The 16,679-nt window shown below is 43.3% G+C and overlaps 1 protein-coding gene across 2 annotated transcripts in view; it reads left to right on the forward strand.

Moving 5' to 3' along the window:
* The window catches only part of LOC149363676 (E3 ubiquitin-protein ligase RNFT2-like), a 25,863-nt gene continuing 9,184 nt past the window's right edge, over positions 1-16,679 (forward strand). Inside the window, exons 1-6 of one of the 2 annotated variants that reach the window (XM_089573651.1) lie at positions 1-437; positions 2,223-2,382; positions 2,843-2,984; positions 5,003-5,290; positions 7,501-7,577; positions 14,417-14,517. In XM_089573651.1, coding sequence (XP_089429777.1) covers positions 2,233-2,382; positions 2,843-2,984; positions 5,003-5,290; positions 7,501-7,577; positions 14,417-14,517 — 758 coding nt within the window. In that variant the 5' untranslated portion in view covers positions 1-437; positions 2,223-2,232. Of the gene's footprint in view, positions 438-590; positions 809-2,222; positions 2,383-2,842; positions 2,985-5,002; positions 5,291-7,500; positions 7,578-14,416; positions 14,518-16,679 lie in introns of those variants that run through there. The other variant, XM_089573650.1, reaches the window with a different exon arrangement.

Below are 16,679 nucleotides of genomic sequence, written 5' to 3' on the forward strand. Positions count from 1 at the left end.
GAAGCCACCACCTAACGCGACAGCTGGTCGTGTTGTTTCCGTGCCGACGAATTTTTATTCCCCTGCAATCCGTAAATGTCGACAGAAAGTCCTGCCAAGGTGTGCGCGAGCACCTGTTCGGCGGCTCTGTGATATCAAGAAATTCAAGTGTGGCGACTAAAGTCACGGTACTTCGTTGAAGCATTCCGTTCTTGGTGTCCAATGTGGACGCTCCCAGCGCACTGTCCATTCGCTGCCGTCGCGCTACTATCGGTATCAGGGGACGCTACGTAAATCGCTGCTCGCAGTGTTCATGCTATGTAGTGTTAAAGTTATAGTTTCTCCTCGTCCACGGTAACAACTTCGTGGAGCAAGCTGGAACCGCCGCAGAACCCGCCGGCCTGCGTCCACGGAACCCTTCAACCTAGTAGCGCTGGTCGATCATCTCCTGACAACAGGTTGGTTTCCGTTTTGTTTTTAATTGCCTCGCTCGTACCACCAGGCACGAAGTATTGACACGACGCGCCCTGTGCCATTGTTGTCGCTCCTTTTGTATTGTTCCTTTATCTTATTGACCCATTTCGATTTTGGATGGAAGAGGACACAGAGCTATACGTATGCGCCATCGCGTGATCAAGTGACAAGTTCACAATATTATGACGAAAGTTGAAAACAGGCGTGACCGAAGAGTGCGTGTGTGTGTGTAAAAGAAGTTCCGTTCCTGCAGTACTGTGTTCTAAGTGAGCCCACTGCAATTGCCATTCGAGAAGCGGATTATCCACCCGTGCTGTCAGCTGACTTTCTCACGGATCTTGTGATGTGTAATGTGGTGCGTGCTACGTAGACCGCGCGCGTACTACATCCTGGTTCCTTTCGGCACATTCGCTGCGTCGCATGGTGCGCTATTAATAGCCCCGTAATCGACACGTGTACTTAACAGGGGCCAACTATGCGTGTCGCATACTCATGTGAAACTTTATATGAGCAAATGTTTCGCCGGGAATCCTTATTTTAGTGTCCGAGTTCGCATTTTGCCTCGCGCTTTCGTCAGGAGACTGGCGCTATCACACATTCATCCTCGGTCTTGCTTGTTATTTCATCATGATGCTACAGCACCAAAACTAAGAAAGTGAGGCTCGTAATATTTTTTTTTCGTATTTTTCTATGCATTATTAGCCTGTTTTTTTTAAGGAAGAGAAATGTCGAAACTTGTGAACATATTGGCTTCAGTTTTCTTATCTCATTAAATGGCAGGAACAAACAAATCCCATCCTGTGTCTTTTTGTGTCACGCTAGTTTTCAACGCACATCAGCTTAGAGCCACAAATCGCGGTACAGGCCTGGTTTTTTCACTGAAGGCCTCACATACACAAGGCATCCAACAGTCTGGTTCATCACCTCATTACAAAGGTGTGTGAGAAAATCTGCAGGCAGGGGCAGTCATTGCATCTGGACACTCTTCCAGATCCCGCTCTAGTTGGTGTGGCTTTCCCATACTAGTTCAGAGTTGAATACGCTGCTTGTGATCACTGGTGCAGACACAGCTGTAATAATGTGGAGCGTGCGAGTGCCGGCCAGATAACATTAACATGCTACTTATCTGTCAGTCTGTCCTCATATACACCTTGCGCACATTAGTGCACCCAATTAAAAAATTTGCCCCTGTTTTAATCCCAATGCTGCTGTTGTCAATAGAAAGAATGCTGCTATGTAGCACTCCAAAATACTGTCAGGTGCTGAGCTCCCAAAGGCATAGCGTTGAAAACTTCGGCCTCTTAGTATGAGGTACGATGAGCGTCAGAAGTGCAACTTATCTCTGCCAGTAGCAGATAGAGCACTTGGCAGGTATTTTACAGTGATAACCTTATGAGGAGTCTGCTGTGGGATTTTTGGACAATTGTGTGTTGTCAACAGGGTTATTCATAACTGAAAACATCTGCTTTCACCTGCTGATGAAGCCAAATTTAATATTGGGAACCATTACGAATATCCAATATGGAGTAGAGGAACCAATTGGACTGTCGAAAGGAAACTAACTAATTGGCCGGGAGCATGTGGGAGTGAGTGCTTTCATAGACAGTTTAGTCCTACCCAATGTCTGTTTAGGAACCACAGCACCCCCCCCCCCCCTTCCCCCTTTGTGCATCCCTATGGGGGAGAGGGTCATGCAGCTATCACTGTCTGTTCTTTGGCCTAATGGAGGGCAGTGTCTCACTTTTTTGTTACTGTATGCAATCTTCCAGTGAGGCAGCCATGGCCGAGGGGGGACCCAGTGGTGAAGGCCGTGTGGGACGCAGCACTCTACACAGGGTATTTGGTTGGTCCTCGGTGGCTCGTTCCTATGGTGCCGGACGTGGGCTGAACTTGACGGGCTCCAGGAACTTGCGGCGGGACATTCATCATGTAAAGACGCCCGACTTTTTCACCGCTCATTATTTTAGATTGCATGCTGACGTAGCAAAGAGGAGATTATAAATGAAATAACAACGTTGTGTACATAAAGAAACTTTAGCGATCCAAAAAAGTGCCTCAAATTGTGCTCCCATTAGAAATTGGAGCGCAGCCAAGCCTATTCTGTAATAAGAGGAATTCTTTAATGTTGTCAAGCTAAACACTCCACTCACTGCATGCCTTTTTAAGCAGCAGGTAATGATGTCCACTTTGAACCTGATGATTTGGCCACCATTTATTTATCTCACGAAGCATTCAATTTAATTTTTGTCATACTGTTTCGTAACAGTATACTAAACCATTCCCTTGCTAGTCACGTTTTCTTTCTATACTTGTTGAAGTTGGTGCATGCTTTTGATGCATACGAGAAGGACTAAAAAGATTTCATTTTGTGCCCCCTTAATGAACGCAGGTCCTCATGGGATTGACGCCTCTGATAGAACAGTCATCCCTGCACGCCCAGCCATCGTCGCCACTCTGGCATCAAGCGCAGCAACTCCACGAACATGCACGCCCAGTCGGCTCTCCGAGCGTAGCTTCGTCCTCTTCCGCAGGTGAGCATGCTGCTCAGTGCAGCCGTTGCAAGTGTTGCAATACTCAGCTGCTTTACTCCGTCTAGGGCCTATTAAACCAGAAATTTGAGACTCATTTGGCGTTCCGGCCACATACAGGACGTTGCAGTAGCCAGAAGCTTCAATAACAAATGACATTAGAAGAGTATTTGCTTTGTCCAAAGCTTTTTTTCCCAGAGCTGTTCGTGCTTACATAACCAGATTGTTTTGGCCGAAGAAAGGTAAAACGAATAATGCAAGCTACCGCATCAAGGTAGTAGTCACACCAAAGCTTGGTTTTTGTGTTTTTTCTTTGGAATGCTGCGCAAGATGCCAGTAGGCATGAATTACCATGTGGAACTCACCTAAGCGCAGTAAATACTTCTCTTGTTCTTTCGGTTTTAACTGCAGAACGTTGGCTGTGACATCGCAGATGAGTTGAGGCAGTGTTCAGATCACGTGAGGCATACAAAATTTGTGATGTATATTAGCCGTTTGCTCATTCGTTGTCAGTCTGGCTCTTGGAGCAGGCTGGCACAAGAGTCAGAATGAACTGAAAATGATAAAGGAGCAATTTTATATCATAGTTTTTGTTTGTCTCACATGACCTCAACGTTACCTCAACTTGTCTCTGACCTCATACCACCGTTCAGCTGTTGAGACTAAAACATGCGAAGAAAAATGAATTGTAAATTATATAACTGGCACTAGCTAATTCCAAGTGGTGATCTATGAATACGAATGTCTCACCATTTAAAAAAAAAAATGCAATATAAAGTTTGGTGTTCCTACTCCTATAACTACTCTTCATAATTCAACTAGGACAAAGTGGCTGTAAGTTGGACTTCTGGGGGAGAGCCAAACTATTAAAAGGTGGAGAGCTTCCAGAGACAGTTTCTGATATCAGTGACTCAAACTGCTAGCTTAGAAGTTTTTTTCAGCTTGCTTCTTTTGTTTTGTTTTTTTCGTTCTCTTATAGTATCATCTATGGGTCAGGCTTTGCTTCCTGATGGGTGTTCAGCTGTACATTCGAGAGCAAAAAGGATTAGCACTAGTGACGTGCTGCCGAAGCGGCAGATAGCAACACTCGGCGCTGTGGTTACGCACACGCCGATAACAAAAATGCCAGGTGTGTTCGAAAAGCGCGGCACTGCGCCAGCCGCACGGTGCGATTTTCACCACTCCGATGATGTCATTGTGCTAATCTTTTCTACTCGTGACTGTACATTTAGCTTTCATCCTGTCATTTCCTTCTGCTGATCCTTTCCTTCTTGATGCACAGTGTGCATTCTATGGAGAAGTCCATGTGTAACCCAAATGCATCTAGCAGGAACCAAATGCAGCCCAAAAGATTGTGCAAGATATGTCATATGTGAGCCATGTTGGTGTGCTGATTCCCATAGGATACTGGATCGAGGAATTGGCAGTAGCTGCCTGAATGCCCTCATGAAGATTGCGTCAGTATGCGAGTCAGCTGACGAAGGTGACCAAATTTAACAGAGTAAATTTTTCTGAAAATCTGAATGCAGGTAGTGCAAAAAACTAAGGAGACCTTAAATTGAGTTATCTTCTTATCACGGAGCTATTTGATAAAGAAAAAGAGGAATAGATTGTTGCATGCTTGGGTGGAGTGGCACATAATATGAGGGGGAATGTGTCTCTCTTGTTGCCTGTAAACAGCAGTACAGCTAGACAAAGCACACAAGAACACTGCTCGTACTTGCATCAGTCACTTTTCTGGTGACAGTGCTAAGTGACCTTGACAGGAATGCCTTCAATGGTCAATTTGGCCACATTTGCAGCATGTATGACTGCTTATGATCCCAGCCAAACATCGGCAAGGTGCTGACTGTTGTGGCCTTGACTGCTACCATGTACAGCTTGTCTGAGCTGTGTGCCTTGAAGAAACGAAGAAAAATGGCATGTTTTAAACCCACTCATGGTGTCAAACTTGAGTAGCAATCCTCCTGGCACTTTTCCTTGTAAATTCTAAGCTGTGTGTCTTCTTCTCTTCTGTCCAGGGGAAATAAACGCAGGTGCAGGCTCATCATATGTGATCAACATGGAGCCAGAGGCCTCGCCCACACCTCCATTGCCAAACATACGCAGCTCAACTGAAGTGGTTAGCGGTGCGGCTTCAGGGGGCAGCGGGGCACCGCAGCCGGGCCCTACTAGTCCCGAGACGGCCACGGAGACAGAGGAGCGGCTGACCACCACTCCCGAGATCCGGGCCGTGCTCATGTTGGTGGACAAGTATGTCACCTTTGTGCTCATCCTGCTCCTGAAGTTGGCCTTCGACCATCGTGTGGGTGAGTTTTTTCCTCTCTCCTGTTCATAATAAGGGAGTATTACTCATTGGCATTCACCCCAGCGCAGCAATAAGGCTGCAGAGAAAAGCCATAAAGCTTAAACCCAAACTTCTTAGTAAAGAAGAATTCGTCCTGGTGCAGGGTTCAACCTGGGACCACCGCTTCACCGAAGCAGTCGCAGGGTTCACTTCTACTTTGTAATCAGTTATCTTTGAGATGAAAGATTGTTTACACAGTAATTTCCCATTGATCAACACCAGAACTGAAAACATTCCTCTATGAAAACAAGCCTTAGTCGCTTTGGGACGTTAAACACCATCAACCATTCCTCTATTCTCTCCTAGGTCCAATGGCTGTTGCCTTCCTCCATATGCATGTCATAACGAGCCGCTCATTTCCCTTCCCTTGTCTGTTCACGTAACAACTCTTGTTTGATAATATGTTTGGCTCTCCACAACATTAGAATGTCTGTTCACTTGGCCAAACCTTGAGCAAGTCATTTTTCAGCATTGTGCTTTAGTTTAAAAGGATATGAAAGCACCCATGTGGTTTCCCAAGACAACTCGCCTTTCTAGCGGTCTTTGTCTGTGTACTGGCATTCCTGTGCACACTTCATTTCTTCCATTCTTTTTGTTCTAGGTCCCTTGTACCCTTCTGTCAGCATCCTATTCCAGTTCACCTCTTTCTCTTTTTATTGTTTCTCTTGGTAACATGGCATTTCAATAAATGACTACAATAATCGAGGCGCCGTCTTGTTTTTTTGCATGCTACTTTATGCCTGGCCTATAAATGAGTTGTGCCATTAAAGGGACACTGAGGAGAGCTCTATTAATATTTTCTTTATAGCAAAATCCAATAGTTCGGCCTTCCATGGCTTTGTTGCCACTTGGCCGGCAGCGAAAGATGCATTTATTTCTAAGAAATTTGGATTCAAAGTTGAAAAACTTTTTCCCGCCGCTCTGATTTAAACTTGGGATTCTCCTATGACGACACAGGACTAAGTGACGTGAAACATGGCGTGTACATGACGTAACGCAGACTCCGTGATTTCTGGCGGCCAGCAGTGCAGCCCAGCAGCAGCCGAAAAGAAAGCTACCGCCGGCCGCACGTTGAAGGCATCTATCGGCTGTTGCGGCCGTCGCTTCATTTACGTTTGCACCGGCATTTTGCCAGCGTTACAATGGATCCCGTTCTCGAAGTCGTCAACGAAGTTCTCGCAAATAGACACCTTTAGCATACCGTGTACCTTGTTACCATTAGCAGAATACCGGGAGCCCGCTTACCGCTGCGAGCAGGCGCTGATTGGTCTCCCGATGCTGCAGGAGCGCGCATAGCTGTCGGGTACGTGGCGCCATCTGGCGACGTCAAGGAGATTTGCGCATGCATTTGCTGCGCCTCAGTCATTCGTGGCTTCTCGTGTCTTAGTGTTGCTAGAACTATTGGTTCTAGCAACACTGTTTTGTCCTATGACGTCATCACGCTTGTACTTGCGAGTTTGGCCTGTGGCGGCGATACCTGTATTTTGGTTCTTTCTCTTTTCTATGTTACAAGAGCTTTGTTGTCAGTATCAGTGGCGTTTTTGTAATCAGGAGCTGGTATTCTGTCGATACAAGCCAACTTCAATTTCTCCTCAGTGTCCCTTTAAGCCTCTTAGTGCAATGTCATGTGAACAACTTTAAAATGTAGCTGTTGATAATAAAAGGTAGCTGTTAGGCATTAGGCATTCAATGCAGTTTACTTTCCTGTCATATGGATGTTAGATTATCGTATACATTCAGAATTTTTCTCAGTTCAGCACTTATCCCATTCACCTTTAACACTTATGATGTGTCAGCATTTAGCATTTTTTATAGCTTTTTTACTGTACAGTGGAATGTGTGGACTTTTTTTGTTTTTGACTCATGAATTCTCTTTAACATGTTACAATTGTATTTGGTTTCTTGTGGTGTGTAAATTGTTGTGATGTATGCATCAGTTTTGTTTGTCCCATGTAGCGCTTGTATTTTTTTTTTAATGTCTCCATTGCTGCTGGCTTATTGCTGAGGCAATGAAGACAATTTCAAAGTTGATAAAAGGCCTATGGAACCTGTAAGCCATTATGTAATACAACTTTTCGCTTTGTATCTTCCCTTATGTAATTTTGCAAATACATAAAAGAAAAAATTTGCATTTTCTTCTTAATTCCCTAATTTCTTATTTATTCTTTTCAGGTGTTCTAGTGATCATAGGACTTTTCATCACTTTCTGTCATGCCAACTCTGTGATCAAGCGTGAAGTCGGCAAACAGGTTAGTCATTGCACATGGTATCTTTACTGCTCTGCTTTACATTTTACTAGTGGTTTTGCTTCCTTTAGCATTGTGCCTCCTTAGAAGGAGGCACAATGTATTTCATGCATCCTTGACCATTCACTGGTGGACTCCATTAAGGTTAAACATTGTATGTTATGTGCACTGTTCAATGATGCTTCTGCCTGGCATAATTTCGACTCTGTATTTCTTCCGTGTTTGCATATTTTTAAATTAGATGTGAAACATTTTAGATTACTATGGAATTGCAAGAACCAAGGATAATGTTTTCTACGTTAATGGCAAGTACAAGTTGCATCAAGTTGCATTACATTGGTACGATAGTTTTGTATGAAGTCATGATCCTGCACCTCTACACTTTAGTTAACGGAAGGTTAGAGCATAAGTTTTCCTTGTTCACCATATTCCGTTGTGACTGCACCTGTTTCAAACTGGTAAGTTGAGTCATTACGTTGGAAAAGGGAGTAAATGGCTGCATAGCGGGATTACCAAGAATTGTGATATGTGACACACAGTTGTGAAAGCCAGTATTCAACATTTTGACAGTACCATGCCAGCGTGTCATACACCCATGTTACGCGCAAGTTCGGCTTTCCCTGTCGCCCCTGAGCTTGAGCAGTAATCTGGCTTTCTTTTTTTTTTCATTGCTGTTTGTTGCAGAAATTTTGTGATACCACACCTTTATGGTTATTTATGACTGTAGCCACTCAGATCGCCCAGTTTGAGTACTGCGAGGTCAAATTCAAATGCAAACACTCTTATGCATTATTCCTCCACTGTTTAGCAAAGCATTGAAGTGCATCTAAGTAATGAATATGGTCTTTTTGGTACCTTTGTCATGAAAACATGAAACACTGTAGCTGCTCACCATAGCCTAATCTAAAAAGGAGAAAATCATCATCATTTATTGACCCTTAAAGACCCCTGGCGGGGTATTACATAAGGGGGGGGGGCGAACATCGAAGCAAGTAATGACATAATTAGGTAAAAAAAAATACATATACAAAAAAATACAGTAAAACAGTGAAGAAAAAAAAGTGAAAAGAAAAAAGTATACAGTGAAGAAAAAGTATACAGTGAAACAATCGTTGCTTGGGGAAGAGAAAAAAAAGAAAAACACGTTTATAAATCAGGCAGACAGGTGCAGTAGTAGATCAAACAATCATAACATAAAAATAAAACGCAAAGGCAACAGTTACCCACATTGGGATTTCAAGTGCAATGACAGCATTTGACGGAATTTAAGAGCGTCGCGTTCAGTGACAATACGTTCGGGTAGTGAATTCCATTCATTAATGGCAAGAGGCAGAAATGACTTGTTAAATGCGTTTGAGGAGCCATGGAGTCTTAGGATGCTCATGGAGTTGAAAAGACGGCGCGATGTTCGGAGGGGAGGGAGCAGAAGGGAGTGTCGAAGTGAGGGAAAACAATAGTACAATTTATGCAATAATGATAAACGGGCAATTATACGCCTATGATTCTGTCAGAAGATTCTGTCCTCTCTATACGCAGTGTTCGCATTTGGTTAGGGCCCGATAGTAAACTGTGAAAAGAGCACTTTCAGCATCTGTTGCTCACCTGAAGAGAAACATTCATCTGAACACCCCTTTTTTTCTCGTTGAATTGGTACTGAAGCAGCTTTTGCAAGTGCTGCCATGCTTTCCTTGTTATTTTTTTCTTGTCCTTGGAGGAGGCCTTTCTTCTCGGTGCTGCCAGAGTTCTGGGAAGGTGTGGGTGACTGGCCCGTTTTAGCATGCACAGTGCTCTCACTGCTTGGCCAATCAGATATCATTGTGTTGCCCAGTTTTTCTTTTTCTCCCTGTCTTTGTTTGATGATGCGCTCTTCTTATTTCTTATTCAAAAGACCATTGTATAGAGCCTCTTTCTGTTGTTTGCACAGCAGAGACTGTCTTGGCATATAACGCACCCCACAAAGGTTAGAGAGGAGTTGAAAGTAACAGGAGAGACGCTAGAGCATTTCAGGTTTCCAGTAAGAACAATGTACTGTCCAGCATTAAATGAAAACTTGAACAAGAGAGCTGTGACAGGAACAACAAAAAGGCAGTTGAGAGAGACTGAATGTTAGTGCACTTGATTTGTTGTGAAAACCGCTGCATAAAACTCTTATTGGTGCTCACCTGTATTTTTTCTCCAGTGATTTTTGAATTTGTATTTTCATGCTACAGTTATCCTGTTTGCATTTCATTTCACGCTCACAGTATCTTGCATGACTGTGCTTGGTAAATCTTTTTCGCCTTGGCTGGCCAAATGACCAGCCAGACAGGCCACTTGTCAACTTAGCTTAGCCCAGCCTGGCCCAGCCCAGACTGACCTAGCCTCACCTAACGTAACCTAACCTAACCTAACCTAACCTAACCTAACCTAACCTAACCTAACCTAACCTAACCTAACCGAACATAACCTAAGAAGCAAGAGATAACACGCGGGTTCGATCCCGGCCGTGATGGCTGAATTTCGATGAGGGCGAAATTCCAGAGGCCCGTGTACTGTGCGATGTCAGTGCACGTTAAGAACCCCAGGTGGTCGAAATTTCCGGAGCCCTTCACAAGAAAAGAAGACGACGGGACAGCGCCTGTCCCGTCGTCTTCTTTTCTTGTGTCCCCTACGGCGTCCCTCATAGCCTGAGTTGCTTCGGGACGCTAAACCCCAATAAACGAAACCATTAGGTCACTCCTATACCAATTTTCCCAGTTGTGGTTTTTGTTGCTTTTGCTTCCACAGTTTCACAAAGTAGTTTCATATGATTTGCTGACTTGAACTTAATTGTCATGTAACTGTTGCCGTAATACCACACTCACAAACTGGCCTTAGAATTAAGATGTACCCACTTGCAATTTCGTTCATCAAAAATTGCATTCCATGGCATGTTGTGCAATAAATTTTTAGTGCATGTGTTAAAACAAAGAATAATGCCTCAGTTGTGGTAATCTTGTCTTCTCAATTATATTTATGGAATTTTGCTCTTACATTTTGTTTCTTTATTTTTGAATTTGAGGGTAAAAATTAGGGGCTATCCTTGCTGCTCAAATTCGGGTGCAAATCAGGTTATCCAAAAAAAAAAAAAGTTGCATATTTCGGCTTGTTTGGGTAATTCTGCTCACAGTAGTAATTTACTCATCAGCGCTCATTTTTGTTCGGGACATACAATGGTTAATGTGTGTTTATTTTGTTTGTGTTCTTTTAATCGTGTAGAAGTGGCACAGTGCACTTGTGCATTGTTTATAAAAGCAAGCATTTTAATCTTGTTAATCTGCTACAATTACTTCATAATTGCAACTCTTGCACATCTGGGTTGGAACTCTGTCATTGAACAGTGCAAAAACATTCGTTAAACGTCACAGCGCCCGTTTTAAATGCACAGCAGCCTTGGAGGAGGGCTTCATTATCAAATGTACAATGATGGCAATGAGGCTTCCAGTCAGTATCTAAGGCTTCCAGTCAGTATCTTGCACATCTAAAACATACTTTTCAAACTTATCCTCAGGTTATAGGCAACATCTTGGAGAACAAGCGAAAGAGAATTAAAATACTCAACACTTAACTTAAAATACTCCTTTTGTAACATGTATAAGACATCCACTACTGTCTGTGCAGTTCTTTCAGCTTTGTGAAACTGCACGTTCTTGAAGGTGCACTTTTTAGGAGATAGAAATCTGGTTTAGCGTGATTTTAAAGAAATCTGTTCAGCATGCGAGAATCTGACGAAACTGGGTTTTGCCTGGAAACAAAGGGTCCTAATTATATTTCGTTGTTTATGTTTTACTGTAGGTCTAATCATTTCTTTTTGTGTGTATATGTAACCATTGTAGCATGATTTCTTGCACAATACTGGAAACTTTTTTTTTACATTTCAGTCTGCTGTCAAAAACTATCATTCAGGGGGTCTAGACCATGATATACTTCGCAATAAAGCCACCTTTATTGTGGCCACTTGTATCTTTAACGTAATTAGCATTATTATGGATGTGGCAGTTGGGAAACTTGCGTAGTATTCGTTGTGATGAATGTAGTTTGCTTGGATTGATTTAATCATGTGGACTTATCTAATGATGTGAGCTGCTGATAAGCTAGCTTACTCAAGCCAATGTAACCAAGAACAACACATAAGATATTACCACATCACTTACAGCAGTTGCTGTGAGGACCAGTGTGTTGCTGAAGTATTTTCTATTCTACTTCTGTGTTTCGAAAATATATGGAGCACACGCAAAAGTATAGTTAGCTCTTGTAGAACTTTGTCTGCACCATACGTTATAGCCAAAATTTGCTTCAGCCCCTCTTTAATGACTTGGACATTCCTTAGAATTCTAATTTGAGCACCTTTGTTACTGTATACAGGTTCACATTACAATAAGCACATAATTTGAGCACCTTTGTTACTGTATATAGGTTCACATTACAATAAGCACATAATTTGAGCACCTTTGTTACTGTATATAGGTTCACATTACAATAAGCACATAATTTGAGCACCTTTGTTACTGTATATAGGTTCACATTACAATAAGCACAATAGAACACATCCAGCATTAAAGTGTTAGTGTGTCAGCTTCTATTAATTTCAGGTTTACCTGTAAACCTCTAATCCAGTCGGGAAAATTCGTTGAGTACTGGTTATTCATGTCTAAAACTTGTTCGTGGGAACAGTCGTTAGACGTGATTGAAGCTAACTGAGACCAGGTCTGTATTTAAGCTCGATTTTCAGCTGTCTGATATGGTTTTTATATAGCAGAAATTGTAACATCGATCGTTGCAAGCTCCCACTTGTAGCCCCAATTCATTTGTAGAGTTAGTACATTGCACCTCTGTAAAACAAAGTTATAGCATAGGCAGGTCTTTCGAAAGCATATTTCCTGTTTATTAGTGGTGTACATAACTTCTTTTTTTGCCAAATATAGAGGAAAAATGATGTCGATCTGCTTACTGCATTGTTATGTGTTTCAGTATATTATGCACTTTTGCTATTGAGAATAAAAAAACCGGAGTTGTGCTTGCAGGAGAGATGTAAAAGAGGTTTGGAAGTTACATTCTTTCAGTATGTATTTTTTATTCTGTGTTCTTAGAAGAATAAGGACATGCAGTGTGTCTGTATATTTTTTTAATCCTAGTGTTCCTCTGAGGCTGTGAACTTTCAAAATATTTCTTTTTTTTTCGAACTACATTTCATTAGTTTTTTTTTTAATTTTGAGCTGGTTATGCATGCTTTCCTCATTTATTTTCATTTATGTGTGCGAGTTTTTTTTTTTCTGTGCCCTGAAACTGCATCTCAAATGCTCTTGTTACCATGCGGGTTTTAGCCATTGTGATAGTTTTATTCCAGCCCTGCTTCCTTGCTTGCTTGCCCAATGCATTATTTCTCAGGGAGCACGGTCGCAAGAAACGCGTCTGTCGGGAGAGGGGACAGATCTCCTTTTCTGCTTCTTTCCTCCTCCGTCTCTTCTCTTCTCCACTCCCCCTTGTCCGACATCTGTTGCTGTCCAAAAAACAGCTGTGCCTCACGCAGGCACCAGCCGTAGACTGCTGCTCGCTTTTTTTTTATTTTCATCTTTCTTGTTTGGGCACAGCTGGCCATTTGGAGGAGGATCTAACAGTTGGGTGAAAGGCTCCCAGAGGCAGGCTGTGTGCTAAACGTGCTATAGAAAAAAACAAATAAGACAAGAAAAAAAATAAGGCAGCTTGGGATGAGAAGACAAAAGGATATTGTGGAGAAGCTGGTGGACTTGGCAAGAAGGAGAGAGAGGGATGGATGAGGGTAGGTGAGGAGGTGTTTCGAGCCCAGCAGCAGCGACGCAAAAATCGTGCATCACTTTCTCTCGTAGCTGCTTCGATTGAGTCCACTTGCTCCGCTCGCACGGTTCTGTTCTCTCGTGTGGCCCGTCTGGCCTGTCTTGCCAGTATTGATTTCTCTCGGCGCTGTCATTCGCACGTAACTGCTTGATTTCACTCTTTACTTTTTGTGCGCATTTTCCCAGGATAGTCTATTCTCTCATTGTTTCATCACACTTACCGCTTCGCGCGGCAAGTTTTTAAGTTGTCATTTGTAGCTTCCGTTGTCAGGTTGCATGTGTTCTCTAGAGATGTCAACAGGTTTTCCTTTTTCACAGACTTCTGTGCTTCGCTTTTGAAATTCGCCGTTGGTGAGGTTTGTCTTTCGCGCATAATTTCGAGTCTCTTATCAAAGAGTGACAGTTTGTCACAGCAAATGCTGTTTTGAAGCTCTGTGATGCTTTTGAGAGCCTAGTTTTGCTTGTTCATTTAGTCACTGAAACATGGTGCAACCATGAACGCCTTGCTATGGTCCAAAATGCACCTCTCTCTTTACACTTGAGAGTAAGCTCCTCACCTTGCGCCTCTGACTCTACTTGTGTTCTGCAAGTATCCTTGAATCCTCAGAGGTTTGTTGTCGTTCTTTAGATCACACTTTTGAGCAGCAGTTCAGCACGTGCCGGCCTTTCTAGCCTTGCGAGGTTCTTGTAGCATCTTCCTGTGGGCCTTGAATTGCTCGGCAGGTTTTCTCCTTCGCGTACTGATATCCCCTGTAGTCGTACTGTCTCGAACCTACCGGGCAGCTTCGTGGTGACTGCGGAAGTGTGTGTTGTGCTTCGTGCTTCTTCTCTCTGGAGTCTCTGTAACCACGCTGGACTGCCGCTTGCGCTCGTCGAGTGTGTTTGCGCTGATTCCGCCTCGCCTTTGCTTCGTCCCCGCCGCCATGGTGTGCTACTTGGCCCTGTTGGGTGTGCTGCTGTTGGTGTGCCTGTGGTGCTGTGCAGTGACCATGGGATCTCCGAACCCCGCAGGCGAAGCGCCAGCTTAGCAGCCTGGTGCTGGTGGTCACCAACCTGTGCACCTGCATCTGCTTCGTCTACTTCCTGCTGGCGGAGAAGGGCCTCGCCTATGCGTGAGTCCATTTTGCCCCAATCAGCATCTGCGGTAGTACTGTGCTGGTGTCAGATCAAATCTTAGTGGCAGATTTGAAATGCCTGCAGCGACTTACGAGATTTTTGTTGAGGGAGAGATCAGATGCTTTTATGAGTAATTATCGCCTCTAAATTGGGATGACCATTCTTCGAAAGTGATATCGTAGCACATTTTGTATTTCTTCACCCTTAATTGTTATCCTGTGCCTTTGCATTCGTATTGGAATTGTTCCTTTCATGTGTCATTTGACATTGATAGTGCAGGGAGGTCCAGTATAAAAGGGAATGAAAATTTGCACGTGACAACGGATTCTGCTGCTTTTTCTGCATTGAAGCTTAAAAGGGTTGATAGGCATCGTCCATCTAGAGGAAAAATTGGTTTATTGGTTTATTAGGGTTTAACGTCCCAAGGCAATTCAGGCTATGAGGGATGCCGTAGTGAAGGGCTCCCGAAATTTCGACCACCCGGGGTTCTTTAACGTGCACTGACATCACACACTACACGGGCCTCTAGAATTTCGCCTCCGTCGAAATACGGCCACCGCTGCGGAGGAAAAGTTACTTCACTCATACTTATGGAGAATCACTGGTCAGATGCAGATATTGTGTTTTCTTTTAGATTGGAATTATTTTTACATCTGCATAAGTTGAATCTGAAAGCTCTGTAGGAGAACAGTACAAATTTCCGGGGTTATAACTTTTGAGCATGTGCCGATTAGCTGGGATGATGGAACTGGATGTAGTCCAAGGAATTAGTGAGCGCGTTACCCTTGAACATCAGTGTGATGATGTGTAATTGTCTGGTACATTGATGAAAGTCGGAGGGTGGGGCCTGCATTCTTTTAAATCGTAGGTGCCTCCTTTTTGGCTCAACTGGTGAGACCAGCGGTCTCGTCACTACTGCAGCCAATGCAGTTTGCTGAAATAAATGTTTCTGGCACCTCTTTCACAGCTGACTGTACAAACAGGGTGCATGCATTTGAATGCACTGAGCTCGTTGCGACGAACAAGATGCGCCATCAGACGTGGTGCCACTGAGAGCTGCTTTGTCTAGGCACTCTACAAGATACAGTGTGGTATCTGCTTTTGTCTGTAGCGGACACAGAGCTCTTTGCTGTATCTAGGCACTCTACAAGATACAGTGTGGTATCGGCTTTCATTTGTAGTGGACACATTAGCATAAAACTTGACTGTTGTGGCTCACTTCTGAAGGTACCAAAAACATGTTGAATTCTGTAGATCTGTGCATGATGTATACTTTGCATAATTGTACGCATGAAAAGCAAAATTTGGTTGGGTAATGGTAATCATTGACAGGAGAGGCTTTGGTTCACTTTTCAAGCAAGACAAGGCACCATTTTCAGAGTCTGAGATAAGATTTAAGAATCCAGAAGAATTGTTAAAAGTGCACCATTGCTAACTGCATATACAGTTCCTGAGAATACGTAAGGAGGCGTAAAGATTACCTTATAATAATTGCATATTTGTGTTTCCAATCTTGGATTGCCATCACATTATTCGGGTTCTTTTTATTATTTTATAAGGAGACATACAGATCACCCTAATATAATTGCATCTTTGTGTTCCCAATCTTGGATTGCCATCACATTATTCGGGTTCTTTTTATTATTTTCAACCAATTCAGAATTACTATTCATCTTTGTTCTAAGGTTTAGTGTGCTGAGTTGAATTGGTGGTCTCCGACTTAAATACCCACTAAGAAAGCTGCCAACGTGGACCGAGTGGCTTGCGCTCGCATAACGTTCTAAACCTAAACAACAAGAGCTGACAGTAAGCACAGATCGGCACACCCTGGCTTTACTGTGACTCATAGGTTGATGTCACCTCTTCTGCCTGCATGATGGTTTGTGCATGGGGATTGTGCTATAAAACTGTGTATGTCGTGTACGGAGCCTGACAGAGCTGACTCTCTTGGGGGATTTAGCAAGGCAAACAGGTGTGCGTCACGATCGTGAGCAGCTGTTCACAGTCGTTCATGGAAGATTGAGTGTATGCTCCTTCATTCTGTCTTTGTAGGTTTTTTATGCAGGCGTGACGCACGGCTGTTGACTCATAGCAAGCATATGTTGGAAGCATAACATTCAAGGCCGAGTGCTGATAAAATAAAGGGGTGGCATAGACA

Source organism: Amblyomma mixtum, chromosome 2 (assembly GCF_055824585.1).
Source record: "Amblyomma mixtum isolate Tamu chromosome 2, ASM5582458v1, whole genome shotgun sequence".
Lineage (NCBI taxonomy): Eukaryota > Metazoa > Arthropoda > Arachnida > Ixodida > Ixodidae > Amblyomma > Amblyomma mixtum.